A 19,309-nucleotide genomic window follows, 5' to 3' on the forward strand; every position below is an offset into this window, starting at 1 on the left:
TCCAAATGAATGCTCCCTGACTGCGGCATGTGTGAACTCAGTGTAAAGACATGTCAACATGTACAGTTGCATAAAGATGAAAAGGGGTGGCATGGATCCATCCTTTGAGAAAGCCACAGGAGGCGAATATAAATACCCATTTAAAGGCAGATTAATTAAAACTGTGTTACAGTCGTGCCATACAACTTACATCTGAATGACTTTCTAAGTATCTAAAGCCAGAGGCGCAGGAGAAATGCAAGGACTGATACCACCATGAGTAATCTACAGGTAAATATCTTTATTTCACACCCATCCTTTGTAGCAATGGTGCATTCATCTGTGTGTGAGGCAATTGGACAGAAGCTGTAAAATTAAGGCACATTGTACGGTGTTCATATAGTGGGGCTAATCTGTACCTTGATTGCGATATTTGTTCAAGTCTGCTCGGTGTCTCCCCATTGTGTCTTCTTTTGTTGACACAAAGTGAAAACATGATTTGATGCAATTTCTCTTTTCAATCCTGTCTCAGGCACTTATTAATTCTCAAGGACTATCTCCTCTAGAATGCCCGCTACCCTACAGTGCCAAAAATCCTGACTTGTATACACTGGAGAGGGGGGCTGGTGAACAGATCTACAACTTGTGTGGTAAGGAAGAACAACGTGAAACTTAACTCTTGTTCAGACTGAGATTTAGAGCACTGTTCAGAAAACTAGATGCACTGTTCCCTCATCTGCATCCATTAATAAAGTATGTCTTAGAACACCAAAACAGATATGCATTCTCTACAGATTCCCCAAATAGAATTAATTTGACTTACTACATTACCAAATAACCCATTAATTTATATCAGGCTGCAACAAAGACATGGTTATACTCACTCAGCATTATTTAAGTCGTGAATCAAACTGGTATCACAACAGCAGTAAAATACATTATGATTTCACTAAACAACAGTAATTAATTTATTGATGCTAACTTGGTATTAATGACAGAAGAGTGCAATCATACATGACATTATCTGTACAATGATGATGAAATTCATTAAACACACACTACATTCACATTAATATCCTGCACATAGACCCTCCATTTTGACAGTAATTTAACCAATAAACTGACACTGTGTTAGTCCAACCCAGTGTTGTGAAGGAGTTTTATCCTTGTCCTGCCAGGAACTACCACTTCCCCCATCTGAAACAACAGTAAAAATGTTGAGTCAAAACCTATACATATTTTTACCTACTTAGCACAGAATGATACAGTGCCAGTTTCAAGCACCTGTTTTCATAGATCTTCAAATGTCTTTGTTAAAATGCAACATATGGGACATGTTACGTCTCACTGGTTTTAACCAACTTGACCTGATGGTGACATATGATTATGAATGTAGCGAGTACGGGTTACATAAAATATGACATAAGCTAAATGTCAACACTGTATGAAATTCAATCTGACCCCCATGTCCTCATTTGACACTGCACCATGTGTTTTTTACTGATAATCATCATACAGTATAGGTAGATAATGAATGATGGATGATGACAGATAGCCTTTTCTATGCCTTTACTACAAAGCCTGTGTGAGGGATACAAGATCTGATAGAGAGAGATATCCAGATTGAAGGGATGGGTCTCAAATCTACTGGTAGTATCAAAGTTTTAGGGTCTGATAAATGCGCAGAAAGGCAGAAACCAGATTTGATCTTTGGAATATTTTGTGAAACATAAATAAAAGTATAAATTTATGCAAATATAGAATCCAAAATACTTCCGTTTATTTTTTTCACATTTTTTGACCTGAATCAAAATCTACAACCATAAGCCACATACAAATGAAGAACACATTCACATCTGCTTCAGTAATTGGTCAAATTCTTCACAGACTACTGATATCAAAACAAAAATAGCTTATTTCATTTTGAACCTTGGCATATTGTTTCTAAGTAGGTAACTACACATCGTCAATTCAAACCAATCTTTTGCGTTTTTGAAATGCATAAATTGTCAACAATCTATTCAAATTCATCTATAGTATCTAATTGTCCACTTTGTACACAATAGGCTAATTATCAGCATCTCCTATCTATTGTATGAGCACTCAGTCAAAAAATTATTAACAACAGAAGATATGTTGGACGTGATCTGAGAAGCTACTTTTTTTCTGACCTTCTATTTATAGAAACCAATTTAGTTTAACCATCTGTCTTAATGTTCCTTGACGTGACTATACATACTCTCTGTTGTACACGGTTACAACACAACCACTTTGCAAGTTACATCTCACAGTGAGGAGGAACCTGTTCTACAAAGCTGAAAATCTAAATACAATCAATGAAAACTGTGATCTCTAATCTAATGTTGAAATCGTTTTTATTATGTGCTTAATAGTATACAAATGCAATATTGTAAATTTTTCTATTTTTTATTCAATGCAAGAAAAATCAATTTATGGATCATGACCGTGTATGCACTGATTTACAGCTACGAAATTCAAATTCAAATAGAAGACATCTTTGGTACAGGCTGCCTATCATTCATTCAACATGCAACAAGAAATGATCAATTGAATGTACAATGTTGAACACAGCACAGGTGAACTTCAGATCTTGATATGCAAATTTTTTTGTGGCAGTTAACTTTTCTCTTGTACAACTCAATTACTGACATGTTACAGAGATCTCATACAACGGAAAGATTTGAAGGTCCAGCAATGACATTTCCTTTCCCACACACATCTCAGTCATGTAGAAAAAGGCAGGTTGACAAATGGTTGACATCATCATGACATTGGCAAGAATGTTGTAACCATGCGTGTTCATGTGCACAATGTGTAAGCTGGCTGTCTGCCTGCTTACTTTTACAGCCCTACCTGTTACAAATTGTTCTACATCACTGAATCTGATGTGCTCTAGTCAGCATTTGACATCTTAATAGTAACAGACAAAATGTCGGTCTTTAAGGGCTGTTGTGGAGAGTCTCTTTCAAAAACTAAAAGCACTGGCAAAGAATTATTCCTATCACTTGGTACAGTAAAATGCTTTTATTTCAGACCAGAACATTCAAATTATCTGAGGTAACCGATGGTATAGTCTAGTTCTCTAAGCCAATCACAGGTTGTGAGGTGTCGGCCAAAATCTCTGATTTGCACATTGAAATGGAAGAAAGAGCTTTTGTCATGGTGTTATTTTCTTAACACTTTCACTAATGACTTGGAAAAAGAAGTGCTGCTGGTTAGAAAGCAATGATCAAAAAAGTGTAACTATATTAAATATGAAGATAAAATGGCCTGATTGTTTGTAAAATTACAAATAAACCTGTGAAAAAATGCCAAATCAGCAGTTTTTTTCTTGATCTTTCTGATAAACATACATGTATGCATAATGGTGCATCTTAATCACTTGGTCAGCAACCCACTTATATCTTTGTATTAAAGTCATTTTAGTATAGAGGAATGATTCAGAATTCCTTGAAAGCAAACATCAGTATGTCAATTTTTACAGAGCTCACTGCTCAAATTTGTCAAAAAGCAATTTGACTTGTATAAAATAAGAAGGTAGGATGGTACAAACTATGTGATGTCTCTCAAAAGTTACATACTATGGGGACCAATTGTTCTCTGAGACACCTTATTTCATGTCTACCCACTGTTACATGTACCCAAGCCACATGCAATTATGAAGAAATTGCAATGTTCATAATATAACGTAGTCTTCCACCTTCACAGAGTGAGGAAATTCAGACAAAATGAGACAAAAATTAAGAGCAGGGTATTTGTTTGAACATGGAGAGTACAAGAAGCAAAACATAGATTTGGTCTAAATTATTCACACTAAGTTACCTGTAGTCATAGTTTTAATTGGATATCCCTTCACAGCAGAGCTAATTAGCCTGTACAAATTGAAGATGGCCAACGCCATCGCTATTACTGAAAGTTTTAGATTGTACGAAGAAGCACTGATGTACATCATTAATCTCTCCATGAATGTAGAAGGGATACAGTGTATTCCATTACTTCAATCAACATACAAATTGGCTTTGCACCTGTAAGTTCACCCATCTACACACGTTTCTTGCCTCCAGAAGAAATAGAAAGCAGAAATGAGGGTAGACAGCCCAACACAGAAACCACAGTTAATTGAAAATCACACACACAGAGATAGGGTGGTGATTTCTTCTGAACATGCGTCATAGGGTCAACACAGTGTCATATCCAATTGCAAGATCCATAACCTTAATGTCAACTGTCATGGAGGAGACTCTAGATTTCAAGACACACTTCCCCGATGGGACATCTCCACAATTTTACATGACGACCACTCTTAGAAAATTGATGTTTTTTTACTAGATCACAGTTGAGTCAAGTGCAATGAACAGGCAAAGCAGATGTCACAGCTGGTGTGCATACAGAGACAATTCCTTCTTTCAATTGGTTTCTTTTTGTCGATGATTGAGCCAGACGAGAATGTTCTAGGCGATGAATGTTAGTAATTTATCTGGTTCGGAAATTTCATGTTTCAGGGAAAATGACACATTTTTTTAAAAAGTCAACTTGATGCATTGCATTACAGTCAACATGCAGAAACCATGGAAACTGGATTAACCAGGATGAAATTCAATCCCCTATTAATGAGGAAAATAATTACCACATGGATGTGGTTATTATATCGTCATAAATTAAGGTAGCGGAAAAGGATATTTTTGTACATGACAACATGACAGTTTTGATTCTTGAATCTTGTTGGTTTCTTCAAACTCAAATAAAACATTCTTTATACATGTTACCTTTCATATAAGCAGAGAAAGTTGATCTTGTTGTCCTAATCATGAAATTTATCAGCTATGACAACAATATATTTTAATACCTTGCAAAACCTAAGACCCATTTAACATGTATGGTTTCAGACTAAGCATTCCTTTTTTTCTGCTGTTTGACACTAAACTACACGTGGCACAAGTCTTTACAATTCATAGTTCTGAAGTTTCTTTTTAAATATCAAAAGGAAAATTGATGAGCTTGGGAGAATAATTTTAACCAGTCCAGGGGATAATGGGCAGCAAGACAAACACCACAATAGGCATACATGTAGGTGTGAAGAACTCCCCAGATAATAGCTAAACTGCAATATTTCTATATATGAATGGGTTTGCTCCAGATCATGGATGTGAGCTGCTGTAGACAAGATTGATGTAAATATGGTATATTTAATACACAACCATTTCTACCACAACCATAATACAAACACAGCATTCTCTTTCTCATTTCTGATTTTATTTCACATTCATTTTTTTCTATATTTCCAAAAAATCCAAACTGACCAATTTTGTTTGTTTTCACGGATATGACTCAATAGCCTATTTCAAAAGAAACAATTCTACTGATGTTCTTACTGATTGCATGTATGATACAACACTGCCTGCATTCATATAACCCGATCTAGGATAAAGTAAATACTCATTCTTTGCAATGGTTTCAATTCTGAGACAAATACACTCAGTGTATATATACATGATATATACATGATGAACTCCATACATAACGTGCATATCACTTTCCTAAACCGATCCAGCACCAGTGTTTTACATGGACATTTTGTGAAAAGCATTGGTGTAATTTGTTTTCCTTGTCCAAAGACCCAGTAATTAGACTTATTACATTTTCTCCTTTTACAAACAACATCTATTATGGGCATTGTAATCATACCCGCACAATGCTTGGCGATGGTCATGCACCACCACCCAGAGTGATAAATTACCTCTAACTAGGTTTAATGGGTGATCCATGATACATCGCTTTCTGAACCAAAGCCATAAACCGTGCAGCTCTATTCCATATTCTACCGGTATGTCAGCACAGAGACTCCCATCAATATCATTGGCACTGAATCTTTCTAACAAGTCCCAAGTAAGAGAATGGCATCAATCATTATCATATCTATCACAATTAAAAACAGATAATAGACCTCATGGTTGTCTCTGTACTGATATACCGGTAGTGCAGAGTCACTCCCCAAGAACAAAGGTTTGACAATCTGGGCTGTTGATATTGAAACCATACATATCGGAAGTTCAAAATCTATGCCACTAGGACGAAATCGGAAAGTTTTCCAATTTGATGCATGGTTGCATTTATTAAAAAGTGTCAGTTTGTAGGTCTAACATGTCACAGAGTTTCAGCGACAGGGAAACAATAATCAAGTCTGACAAGAAAACACCTTAACAGATAAAAATACTCACTTGGCTACAACACTTTTGATGACAACTCAGGTTTAACAGATGTTTTCTATTCTAAAAATTTTTTCTCATAAAACCTTATTCAGAAAGATCACAAACTCACTGTGTGGTGAGACTTCATATTTACCCCCCCCCCCCCCCCCCCCAAAAACCAAGGATACTGTGATGAGTTTCACTGCAATGGACCACATAAATATTTTACAAAAGGTCACGAACATGTACAACATTACACTGTACATAATCCTGTACTGATACACTGGGCATTCACAGTAAGCCTCTGGGTAAAAATAATCTCCTTGGCATATTAAAAGACATAATCATTCACAAAGAACATGTTGGGATTTTCATACAATTTCTTATTCACAGGCAAATGTTTTTACTTTAGGCACATACACAGCTACACATATCAATGAACAGAAATTATAGAACATCGCTGACAAAGGTACTGCCTTTGAAATGTTCTATTGATCCGTGTAAATAATATTCACAGTTCTCTTGTGATTGAGGAGAGTGCAGGAACATGGACTCCCTATGGCTAGCTACATGAACGGAACATCCCCATGTAGAAAAGTTTTTCCTGTTTTGACATACCTGACAAATAAGTTTTACAGTGTCTCTCTGCAAACTTGGAAAATCCTCTTCTGAATAATCAAAATGTAGGTGAAGAAAAACTTGTCTGAATTTGTTAACATACTTATCCAATAACCAATCCATTTTGTTTCTCATTTCATCTTTCTGAGGCTGATGCATGTACATGTACATACATGTATCTCCAACTCCTCTTCTACTTTACCTGAACTTAAACTTAAGCTCAAACACACAAAATGTTCTTGTGAGGGATTACTTTCAATTAATTACTCCGTAAGAGTTTATTGCAAGCATCTTTTTTTGAGTTCCAAATGCTATCAATAAAGCATATCAACGTGCTGTGCTGACAGAAGTGAAACCCAGCACATGATGTAGTGGTGTTACGTCATCATTTAAAATCAGCCAATTGACCTTAAAATTCACACCTTTCACAAAATGACTTGATTTTACAAGAACAAGGCTTTGGTGTACAAAATGCCTTTCACTGCAACAACAAAATGTCATCCAGTTACTTTTGGCAGCTCATTTTTTTTTTTTCTTTAAGGGAAGCAAGTGAAATTACCTAATAAATATCATATTTTATCTACTTGATATGTAATGAATCATATTACAATAACATAAATTCAAACCACCCTCATACACTAAAATTAGACACTGACACCAATTGTAGGTAAAATATGATGGTAGGAATTTGGCTGTAGTGAGGTTATATATCACGCGGAAATGACATTTGCACAGAGTGGAAATTTGTTTATTACATCACTCCCTTGCTACAAATCATGTCAAAATTGTCATGATTGATGCAGTGTATTTTATACGTTCATTAGCATATGTCATGATCAACGTGTATGTATCATGTGTAAGTATCTTCAAAACTGTATTCAACAAGGAAACCCATTGAATTTACAAAACTATAATTCACATTTTACTCAAATATCAACACAGAGATAACAAATACAAGAATAGTTGAAAACCAAAAGACCAGCGGTAGTACTGCTGTAATCTACAGTTTTTTGGCATGACTAGCGATAAAGTATTTGACAAAATTATCATCAAGTGCGAGTAAATTTACAGTACGCACCATGGCATTATACACAATGAGTTGTACCGCGTACCACGGTGATAGAAACCAATGACACAATTAAAAGAATCAGCCAAACCAGGATTCTGAATCCTACAACATTCTAACTGCTTCTGAGCATACCTGAGTTACCTGTATTGGAAGGCATGCGATGCACAGTTTCAAAACATGGGAAGTCTCAAAGATTACATTCTAATGATAAAATTACAAGCATTAATTAACACTATACTCCTCCATAAGCTTTTCAAAATCTGACTTTGAAAATCGCACCGTCGGTTATTTGCTTTTTTTGATATCTCTTTAACCCATCTATTTTTAATGGTGGGTTACTAGGATCATGATCTTAATGTTTGATATCATATGCTCCTAGGGTTAAAAACATATTTTTAAAAAATTGCTGGTAATTTTTGTACCATTACAATCAACAGCCCAAGACAACTGTGAAGAGAGACTGCATACAAGAAATACATCCTACATTCACATTTTATTGTGAAACAACTCTGCTTTTTAACTTCAGTTCTGATATTCGATTACACCACTCATTAAAACAAACACACATTCTTATATTTCCTGTTTTATACTTAAAACTTTTCACAGAAGACACCCTGATAAACTGCGTGTCAAATTCCACCTACAAATATTAGAAATATATGTAACTGCTGGTTCCTTTTGCAATGCTACATGCAGCGACTTTTGGTTGGATTATTATCATTCCATTTGCTCACATTGACCAACAAGGTTCCAGTCGATGGATTAAAATGGCATGTTCTGACCTTGCCGCTCTCAAGAAACCTAAAAGAAATTCAGGAAGGGAGGTTAAGCTTCTACAGGAGTGAGCCACAGCAAACTGGTACTGAAGTGCGGTGACTTCGTGAGGGATTCGAGGGGGAGAAATGATAAGCTTCCTTTCCGTCTTGACCAACCCTTTCACCGTTATACTGTGGTCCAACCCCCATGGTAAATATGGACCTTTCTACCAGTATATAGGGGTGAAAGAGTTGGTACATTGTTTATATTACTCACGTGAAGCTTCTTAAGTAGTACCGCATCAGTTGCATTGGTCAGGGTGGGTTTGGCAGCCTTCCAAAACTGTTTCTGAGCAGAATATCTGCTCATTGGACAGATTTTAAAAAGACAGTCTACAGGACGAAAACAGAAGAGACAAATGCCATGTAAATGCTGAACTATGATCTACAAATTGTAAAACACACACTTACTGTGGAGCACCATAAAATTATCCTAATCCTCCAACGTCAATGTGATGTTTCCTCTCTTTGAAAAGCTCCATCGTTGATGACAATACTTTATGGCATGAATTAACATGGGAGACAAAATACACTAATTTGAATTTCAGTTTTTATTAATAACTTTTATTAATATCTTTGTGCCCATGAGCATGGCTGAATGTAGACACAATTTCCACATCTTTGACTCAAATCTGCATTTTCCCACAGATGGCATGCCAATTCCTTCTCTCCATATACTACATACATACTATATTACATGCAGTTGTGCTTTGTATTTAGTATTCTGCACAGAACCAATACAGAATAGTGGGAAGAACAAAGGATTGATCGTAACTTCAAATCACAGTCAAGGACAGCAATCATCAAACAAATACTGCTCTATTAAATATGGTGATGCAATGATTTCACGACAATTTCAATTAAACATGTCGTAATTTGTAATATTACATACCCCCTCTGACAAAAACTAGGGTCACCTTGGTCTCATTGAATGGCAGGCTTCAAGATATTTGAAAACAGAAAAGATTGCAAATTGCTTGGAGTGGAGAACAGTGTCTATCAACAGGTGTGCTGTGTGTTATTGTTATTCAAGATTACGTAATAGTTGCGAGGTTCGTGGTAGAACAGACAAGAAGAATGACTGTATTTGGTAAATACCGGAACCTTCAATGCAGTATATTGTTTTGTCAAATAATATTGGGCAACATTTATTTGGCTTTAGCACCCCTTTTTCACTATTTTTAATGTGCAAAGGGGCAGATTTCAGGCTCATTAGAAAAACAAAACTGCGAAATGGGTGACAACGGGAGCACAAGACATATTGTTGTATTCTTACCTCGAAATTTCTTGGGCGGGTTTGACAGATCACCGGCGTCCGGCTGAACAACGCAACGGTCGTCGACAAGGCTGGGTGGAGAAAGGACAAGAAATAGACAAGTTAATCGCGATGAGAGAACGCGAGTTTCATTTTGAAAAGGGTAGAAATCGTGATTTAGCTCGAAGCGAAGTTTGTACAAAACATTGACCTACTCGGGTTTACAGCGTGAATCTAAACACACACACAGATACTCAGCGTGCATGTAGGTCGTGGATTATTCAGAAGAGGCAGACAGGCAAGAACGAAGAAACTTACCCCAGCGTGCTGATGAAGCCATTGACGCTGCCTTCCGCGAACAGGGACACTATATCCCCAATGTGGAGGAAACTGGACGACATGTCCGTCATACTTGGACGAGTTAGCTACGACGACCAAGGACTGGACGGGCTCGAGACGTTCATTGAGAAACTAACGTGTGTGGAGGTGACCGAACGACCACAACACTGGGCTTGGGACCAGTATATTATTCCGAAGTTGCGGATGCACTTCTCTTTTCACGGGTTCGCAAGCTATATGTGTTACATACAGTCCAATGCAGTCTTCTCGCATGCAAGTAACGTTGGATCTCCTCTGTCTTGATATTGTTTAAGGTATCGTCACTCCTCAACACGTAAAGACGGAACAAGAAGCTTCACTTCCGCAGTGGTGAACTCCGCAAAATAACTCGTATACAGGTGTGACCGTGCCATACAGAGGGAGGCAAAGCATATTATCAACTTGTTTGAAACCGATGTTTTGATTGGGTAATAGCTTTTCCGTCATACATTATTGTCCAATGCTATTGCCCGTTAAACGAACAATATGTGCAACAGTTCCACAAGCTGTACCGATAAAATTTATTAGATAAACTTCACACTTCTAGTACTTGTTAGAAAACCGTTCATGTTTTATCGTTTTGTCTTACTGCTTTATTTAAAGTTCATGGAGGAATAATCTGTATAAACGTAAACAGTTTGTTTTTTCCACAACAAATTACGATTTTGGACAAAGAGGGCGCTATATTAGTGGCAATAAAACATATCACATGATTGTGCAGTGATTCTTTTCAAATATTCCTGCGAAAAATGTTTATATCGCAGAGTATGTAATTGTCTGACAAGAGAACTGTTAAAGCAGCAGGCATTTGAATTCAAGAAATAAAGTGTGAATTCATTAAGAAAATCAGATTATATTTCCACTGACATATTTTGCTTTCACGCAATCGAAGGATTCTCCTCTGGAAACTGTCCATACAACAAAACTGCCCTTATGTTGTAAAGTTTAGTCGGATATCTATATGTCTTCGGTTAATTCGAACAATACAGACTAGTGGTTTCGGAAAGGCATAATTCTGAACTTAGACCCTAGAGAAACGTTCTCTAAAGTCTATGACCTGACCGATGCTTTAGGCAATCGAGAAGTTTTAAAATATATTTTCCATGTTGTTCAATGATTACGCATAATAATAATAAGAATATTGTACATTTAAATTAAAAGACCCTCGGGAAATAGAGTAGGTTGGTATGGATATTTTTAAAATTATTAGGAACGACCAATAGACAAACCCGCAAAATTTGGCAAAATCATTCGGCGTGATTTTTGAAAATGCAAAACAAAAGTTAAGGGTCAGTCTAAAATTGGGTAAGTTTAAGCTTATGCCTGGTTGCCGGAAACAAACTTTTTTTTTATTTGGCCTCACAAGGTTGCGTCGAATCGTGTTGTACGTGTTGTTTAACTTGTTTGATTTTAAATTTGCAAAAATAAAACGTAAAATAACATTGAAAATCAAACATGCCTGAGGAATTGTGCACATCGGGGAAGGAACGAAATGAAGCCATATTAGTTATTACAGGCCGCCTTTCTGTTCTGCAGAAATATGATGGTGTAAATCCAAAGACTATGTACCCTGATAAGTCACCCTAAAGCTTTCATTAGACCATAATCTCGGAAGGAATGTAAAATTTCAACAGAGCTTGACGGGCATTCGTATTTTAGTTGAGAGGGTCTTTTAACCGCAAAAGGGTTAGGCTAATTATTATTTTAGTATTATGTCGACCATCTGGAACGCAACTTTCTGTTAATCGGTCGTATTCTTGGGTACTGAATAGTAAGATTTATAATAACTCTCTCTGATATGCTGACACGCTCTTCAGCTATAAAGTTAGGCACTGCATGCAATTTGCACCATCTCAGAAATGTAACGTGCACGGCTTGTTGTGCGAAAGGACTGAAATGGTCGAAGCCTAAAATTACGTCTAAGACGTTCGGATCGGAGCTCTAACAAGCTGACAGAAGCACTTGATCAAGTGAACTATTATATCATTTATTCGCTGGCTTGAAATGTACGATAGAAATCTTGGATCTCTACGTGTCTTGCCACAGTCACCTGTGTTCTATATTCCGCTCTGAGCTCTGCGCCCCATAGACGTGACACGTATACATATGAGGCATATTACAAGTTGTGGGGCGCATCGGCGCAGAGCGGAATAGAAGAACACAGGTGACTGTTGTCTTGCCGTAAAATTGAATTGTGGAAATTTGGGGGATAAATGTGCATGAGGTTTGTTGAATTGTGGAACGTATTTAATATATTTAGAGTTTGCAAAACCAAGGTTGCTTCCGTCTGGTTTTCCCAAAGGCTAAAAGTGTGTCCGTCGAGCATTTATTTCGCATGCCGCTGCCGCGGTTGCCGGATGTTTTCTCTTATGGCACGGAAAACATCTACAGCGCAACGTTAACAGTTTCTTTCCCGTAAAAGGGAAGCGATTAAATCTTAAATCCTTTTACAGTAAATACTAGTACATTTATCATGGAATAACATGTTTAAGTATTGTTTTCTTTATATTGGAAGGCTCTCCGGATTCCTAGTGACATCCATTTATTCAATACAGCCCTATACCTTTGGATACGGTTGTTGTTGACTTTGAAATTGAGAAAGTTATGTTCACTGTTTTTTGTACAGGGTATTGCAGGCAATATTCGTCTAGGAGTTATGATCAATAAATGTCAAGTATTGAACTCTTAAATTATTATACAAGCCTCGCCTCATATACCTTATGACTCCTCACGAGTTAGTTGGTCACGGTGATAAGCTCCCAGCGTTGGCATGGTGATCGGTAGAACAAGGGGACTAGGAAAGGTAATTAACATATATAGACTGTTTTCTTTTAAATATTACATAGATATAGCAAGGGTAAAGACACAGACACGACACAGGTAAGGATTGTATAATAAAAACGTTTAATACAGACATTTATTGATCATAACTCCAAAACGAATATTGCCTGCGATACCATGTGGTTTATGTTGTCAAATTTCCCAATGAAGAACTTTGATATTGTCCATTGAATGGTTTACTCGTCTGGGAGTTTCTCCAGCAATTTGATCAATTTACTTTCATTGGAGTGCTTTAATGTTTTCTACATTTTTGTTCATTTTTTACATTGTCACAATCTTTGTAACTCAGAAATCCGAAGGAAACTATATTTGTTTTTATCACACCATGTTTGCCACGGGCGTTTGTCTCTCCATAATTTTTCTGTTTGCTGTTTTCTGTAGGTATGTGATCAAGTAACATGACGCCAGGTAAAAAGTAGCAAGTCATCATAGCATATTATCAAACATTGTCCCGCTTCTATGTCGACGTCTGCATGTGTCTAGAGTAGCTGTGATTTAGTTATACTTCTATTCAAAACCTTGAGACTGTCTGTAGACTTTGGATGTCACCACACGGATATGAGTTTGTAGATATTTCGGTCACTGGGTCCCATTTATTCTTGATCACGGAGTGACGTCAGTAGGAGAAACGCACGTGAGCGAGGTGAATGCAGAGATCAGACGATACAGAAGAGCGAATGATACAGAAATAGCAGAACTAAAATTTATGTCATTTACGTATGTTGAAACTTTGAATATTAGTTTGGTGGTTGAAAAATCCGAAATTCGATTATTTGTTTTCACCGCACTGTGACGCAAAAATGACGTAAGAACCCGCAAGTACCCGGATGGCCCGCGGTCGAGAATTCTTATTTATGTTGCTGTTTCCAAACTCTGTTCTTAAGGGGCAGTATAGTTCAAACTCGCCGCTCACAGACTTGTTTATTTCTTCTTGTTCAGCTTCACCGGTATGTTCCCGTGAAGACAATACCACCTTTTTCCCGCCTTTGGAATACCACACTTATGTGGGTTGCAGATTTTCCAGATTAATTTCCTAGAACGATTAATAATAACTATAGGAGGATTTTATAGTGGCATTAATCATGTTATTACCATTTTATAGTAGCATTGAAGTTAATCACTTACTCAAAGGGACTTTACTTACCTATAATGGACTTGCCCTTGATGTTGTGAAAGAGTTATTGTTATCTTGGTTTTGTTATAACTCCCAATGGAAAAAATTAAAGCAATTTTTTAAAATCTAAGATGAAAGCTACAAAGGCTCTATTTAGTCTAGGTAAAGTTATTTCCTATAATGGGAATTTTTCTTTGGAAGTTGCTTGAGATCTTTTTGATCATTTGATTATTCCCATTCTGACCTATGGATGTGGAATATGGGGAAATGGAATTAATGATATAAGTAATTTCATAAATGATGTTATCTTTTCTTTTTATAGATATCTACTTGGAGTTTCGAAACATGCTCCTCGGGCCGGTATTGTAGGTGAACTTTGTAGATATCCTTTCAAAATTGTTATAGCCAAACGCTAAAATATTGACATTGTTTAGTGAATTACCGACGACATTCTGTTACGTTCGGCATATCTTTCTGCAAGATGTCATTCAAAGTGGTTTAAATTCATTTAGTACATATTAGATACTTATAGTGAGAGAGATACTTGGTCAGCTATTTGTAACATTGATGTGACCGTTAAAACTGTCCAGAATAACTTGTGCAAGCATTATAAAATTTCTTGGTATAGTGATTTACACAATGATAATACTCTGACATCGGAAGGGAAATAATGAGCTAAGAAATTACAGACAATTTAAAACTAGGTTTGCTTTAGAAAATTACTTACTGGATATCAGAACTTATGCTGCAGGAAATTGGTCACAAAACTTCGTATTTTTGACCACTATATGCAAATAGAGTTGGGCACAAGGTCAAAACCAAGAATTCTGCCTGAAAAGAGACTTTGTTAGGTTTGTAAGTCTTCGTTGAAGGGTGAATTTGAGTATTTAATGAAATGTCTCAATATATAATGATAGAGAAATTCTCTTTTCTCAATGAAGTTGTATTATCTAATAATTGATAGTTTAAATGAAAGAGATAAGTTTTGTGACATTTTAATTCAGATGAAACGCTGTCTCTCATGAAATAAATTACAAACACTATGTTCCCCAGTAGCTGCAGGTATATAAAAACATTGATTTATGCAATGTGTAGTTTTGTTCTTGCTATACTGCGCTTATCGAAGTGTGTTGTTATCAAATAAAGTGTTATTATTGATCTCTTATGTTCTGTAATCAGGTGCAAACCACATGAGGGGAACGCTCCATTAACTTGGACGTACCCGAGTAACCCGAGTTGGTTATCCGAAGATTAATCTCTATGTCAACATATGCGAACAGATTATCTTTTAGTGTAAACAAAACATTAGCACTGCCGGAACTACTTTTAGCATGGCCAATGCCAGTCGGCGCCTGACTTGATGATGGCCCCCCTGTCCGGCACTCAGGATTTCCAACCAGCGTTAAAAGTGCCGTCCAGCACTTGCTGTTACTTTGAGGTCATCATTTAGTTCATAAAATTGCATGAAGAGTTTACAAAAACGAGTGTACTATAGAATCCCAATAAAATGCTGTTTAAACAAAACTAGCAGTTAATTAACGTACGCTGATTTTGCATACGAAAAGCTATTTTTGTATGAATGTTTATACCCCTATAAAAGAAAGTACGGTAGCGAAAATCAGCACAACAAAACAGGACTTCAGCACAACAAAACAGAACTTTTACTAAAACGTACTCTTTCAATTTCAGTTCAGACTCACATTGCGGAAAGGTGCATGCAATGCAATGAAAGTCACGAGCAAACTTTGGTGTCAACGGATCCAGTCTTTGAATTATCAATGAACACTCACTTATTTTTCTGGTCAAAAGCCAAAGGCTACTTGTCCATCGCAACAAGCCTCTCTGTTTGAATCCGCATGTTCATTTTTAGCCGGATGCCGGCCAAATTGACTGGCTACTTCCGTATTTTGGCCGGCTACTTTTCAGCAATGTTTCGCTCTCTAGCCCCGAAATTCTGGTTTTGATAATAATATTTTGATATTTGTTGTCTTGCAAGCCGGAGATAACATTTCAGAAGTGCCTATGTGGCTATATGTAATCTAGCAATTTACCCGGTGAACTTGTTGCTATCTAGTATCAGCCTGTAGTACCGCGATCTGCGAACGTGTACTGTACTGGGAATCGCTCTCGAGGTCATCCTTGCTTTCCCGACTACAACCCGAATTATTCCGAAGTTCACATCGGGTGCAGCTTACCATTGGACTGATGTTACGCCCACCAATAGCCGACCATTTCCGAATAACGCCGACGTTTGTTTCTCTCAAACGCGAAAGAGAAGAAAGTCTCAAACGCGGAAGAGAAAGTCGACGCTCCAGAGCTTTTGTTTTCTGCGTTAGAGTTGGGCCTTGTCTGATGGGTAGGTTTTTGATCAAATGTAAAGCAACCAAAAGTTACTGAGTCTCATTTTTCATACTTTTGAAACGCCACGTCAATCCATCCATAGTCGATCATAGATCTACATCGCGTTTTGTGGAGGGGCCGTGGTTTAAGCGGAAGGGAAAGTCTACGCGGGAGTCTACGCTTGAAAACGTTGATTTTCTGCGTAAGAGTAAACTTAGGACTTTGTCTGTTGGTTTTGGGAGGTTTTAGATCAAATCTAAATAAACAAACAATTACTTGGTCTCATTTTTCGTACTTTTGAAACGCTACGTCGATCACAGTGTCAAATTTCAGGTCGACCACAGTCCCTCTATCCACCGGTCTGGAAACGCCTATTGTAAAAGGTGTCAATCACCTGGACCGCACAGCCAAACCGCGATACGAGGGGCAGTCACGTGATAATGCGTAGCTTGGGTTTGTCCTGCATGCCACAGTCCCCGATTGTGTGTACGCTTTTCTCGAATTTTCGCTGTTTTTGGCTCTATTAAGTGTTCTCTGCGTCTATCTACGACACGAAGACAGAAATCATCATATCTTGAAACCGGTGTTTGTTTTTCGTGATCCTTCTCCCATCGTAAATGATGATAGTGTGCGATAATTTCTGGGGTTGATCGCTGCGAGTGTGTTGACGTAGCACAAGCAACGGCTGGAATCAAATCGGAAAATTGTCGTCGCTTTCTCTTGCAATGCTAGTATTCAGTGCCTCCAAATATGATAAAATATGTTTTCTGTGTAATATTCTGTGAAATCATGTCTGTTAACTGAGCAGAATAGGAAAGACAACTGCAGAAATGCATGGATAGAGGGACTGTGGGTCGACCGATATTGCATTATGTGTAAGCTTACTGTGTCACAATCGACTAATCGACTGCAGGTGTGTTGTACACATACGGTGTCGTACAGGTTGACGTTGGGTGTCGTCAATTTGGAATTTTATCAAACATGAACACTGCAATTTAGCTCTCTTTTTCAATTATATTCAACATCACCAAAAATCAATGGTAAGCTCGTGAATTCGTTTTATTGTGAAATTAATACCGTGAATTAAATCACTGAAAATTGTGCCGTCCGCCGACCGGCCTCGTTACTTGCCTCTACTATTTCTCCTTTCTTATAATATGTACGAGTGGCCATACTGTTTACAGACGGATCCGGCTAGCAATTCATTGACTTAAATTCGCTCTATACGAGATGTAATGTCACAGGATACGCGCAGCTCTTTGAGTCCTTACTCACTTGTTACGTTGTTTGCAAGTGCAAGAAAAATCTCGCCACATGGAAAGAACCTTCCATGCTGTTCTGAACACATTTGCATATAATAATATAATAAGCTTTATTGACGTTATTCCCTCAAAGGTGAACATAGTCAAGAACTAATACTACAAAAATAGAAAAGGATATTTATCAAAAAATAATAAATATATATATATATATATAAAGATATAACTTTATGCAGAATATGAAATGTTGGGTAATCTTAAAAAATATCTGTTTCTTGGATAAATGTTGTGAGGTATATCATGCTATCTGTATTGCTCATTATGTAGCAAAATTTGGCTTGCAGATCCCAGTTGTTGAAGTTTTCATGGTTGACTGCTATCGAGTCTAACAATTTTTGTCGTGATTGTGTATGACATGGACAACACATGATATAATGAAATTCGTCCTCAACTGAGTTAGTATCACACCTATTACAAATTCTGTCCTCAGCTTTTAGTTTTGGTCTCATGTGTCTGCCTTTCTCAATCATCAGATTGTGGTCACTTATTCTCAGCTTGGTAATGTATTTTCTGTCATTTTTGTACTTGATACAGCTTAAATACTTTTCCATTTTAAAATCCGTTTAAACTTTCTATAAATGCGTAATTTGTTTTCTCTCCTGATGATGTCTTTTCTGCATTAACTTCATTTTTCCATTTTAAAATGTAGTCATTACTTATCTTATCTGTTAAGTTTTTCACACTATGTTTATCATTTTGCCAAAAATTACCAACACTCTCCAATCCTGTAATTTCTTGCATTGCAGTTGTCCAGGCCATGTTATTGTTAGTACAAAATACCATCACCTCATGGATCAAAGTATTTTCTTTCTTAGTGTATGTTCTATACCAATATTTAACCATCATTTTCTTGATAAAAGTTAAAAGAGGATGCCTGCCCATCTCACCTCTCACTGCTAAATTAGTTGCATATATGATCAATGCGCGTTACTGAAGTGAAGCGTCCGAAAATAGGAAACTTGAATGAAAATGAACGAAGAACGATATTTTTTTCACCATATTTCTAAAACTTAGTTTAATGCCTAATTAAAGACTAAACTAGATTACTTGCATTGAAGAAGGGCAGTTCACTTTTCCTGTCAACATAGTTCCATGTGCAAGCATATGTGTGTGCCCGTGGGTATTGAGTGAGTCGTTACAGCCCTGACGTTCCTGTCATAGCACCAGCTCGATAAGATAATCGCAACAATGGAAAATTAACACCTTGGGGATTAAAAGTCTTCTGTTTGTCACCCGAGTTGGCAGGCAGCAACTCGGGTTTCAGGTACCATCAAAGTTAATGGAGCCTCCCCTAATGAACTGAGGTCGTGCTACCTGCTTGCCAGTCACTAGTCACATTTTGAACGTGGTAGCGCCACCATAAGGTGAACCC

At 37.2% G+C, this 19,309-nt stretch overlaps 1 protein-coding gene across 10 annotated transcripts in view; it reads right to left on the bottom strand.

Annotated features, from left to right (window-relative positions):
* Positions 1 to 10,727, bottom strand: part of LOC139135603 (inositol 1,4,5-trisphosphate receptor-like) — a 129,994-nt gene extending 119,267 nt beyond the window's left edge. For 6 of the 10 annotated variants that reach the window (XM_070703082.1, XM_070703079.1, XM_070703077.1 and 3 more), the window contains exons 1-3: positions 10,264 to 10,682; positions 9,967 to 10,037; positions 8,908 to 9,023 (exon numbers count right to left, since the gene is read on the bottom strand). In XM_070703082.1, coding sequence (XP_070559183.1) covers positions 8,908 to 9,023; positions 9,967 to 10,037; positions 10,264 to 10,355 — 279 coding nt within the window. In that variant the 5' untranslated portion in view covers positions 10,356 to 10,682. Of the gene's footprint in view, positions 1 to 8,907; positions 9,024 to 9,966; positions 10,038 to 10,263 lie in introns of all 10 variants that reach the window. The other 4 variants (XM_070703081.1, XM_070703083.1, XM_070703076.1 and 1 more) reach the window with 4 other exon arrangements.
* Positions 10,728 to 19,309: the final 8,582 nt, after the last annotated feature.

Source organism: Ptychodera flava, chromosome 6 (assembly GCF_041260155.1).
Source record: "Ptychodera flava strain L36383 chromosome 6, AS_Pfla_20210202, whole genome shotgun sequence".
Taxonomy (NCBI): Eukaryota; Metazoa; Hemichordata; class Enteropneusta; family Ptychoderidae; genus Ptychodera; species Ptychodera flava.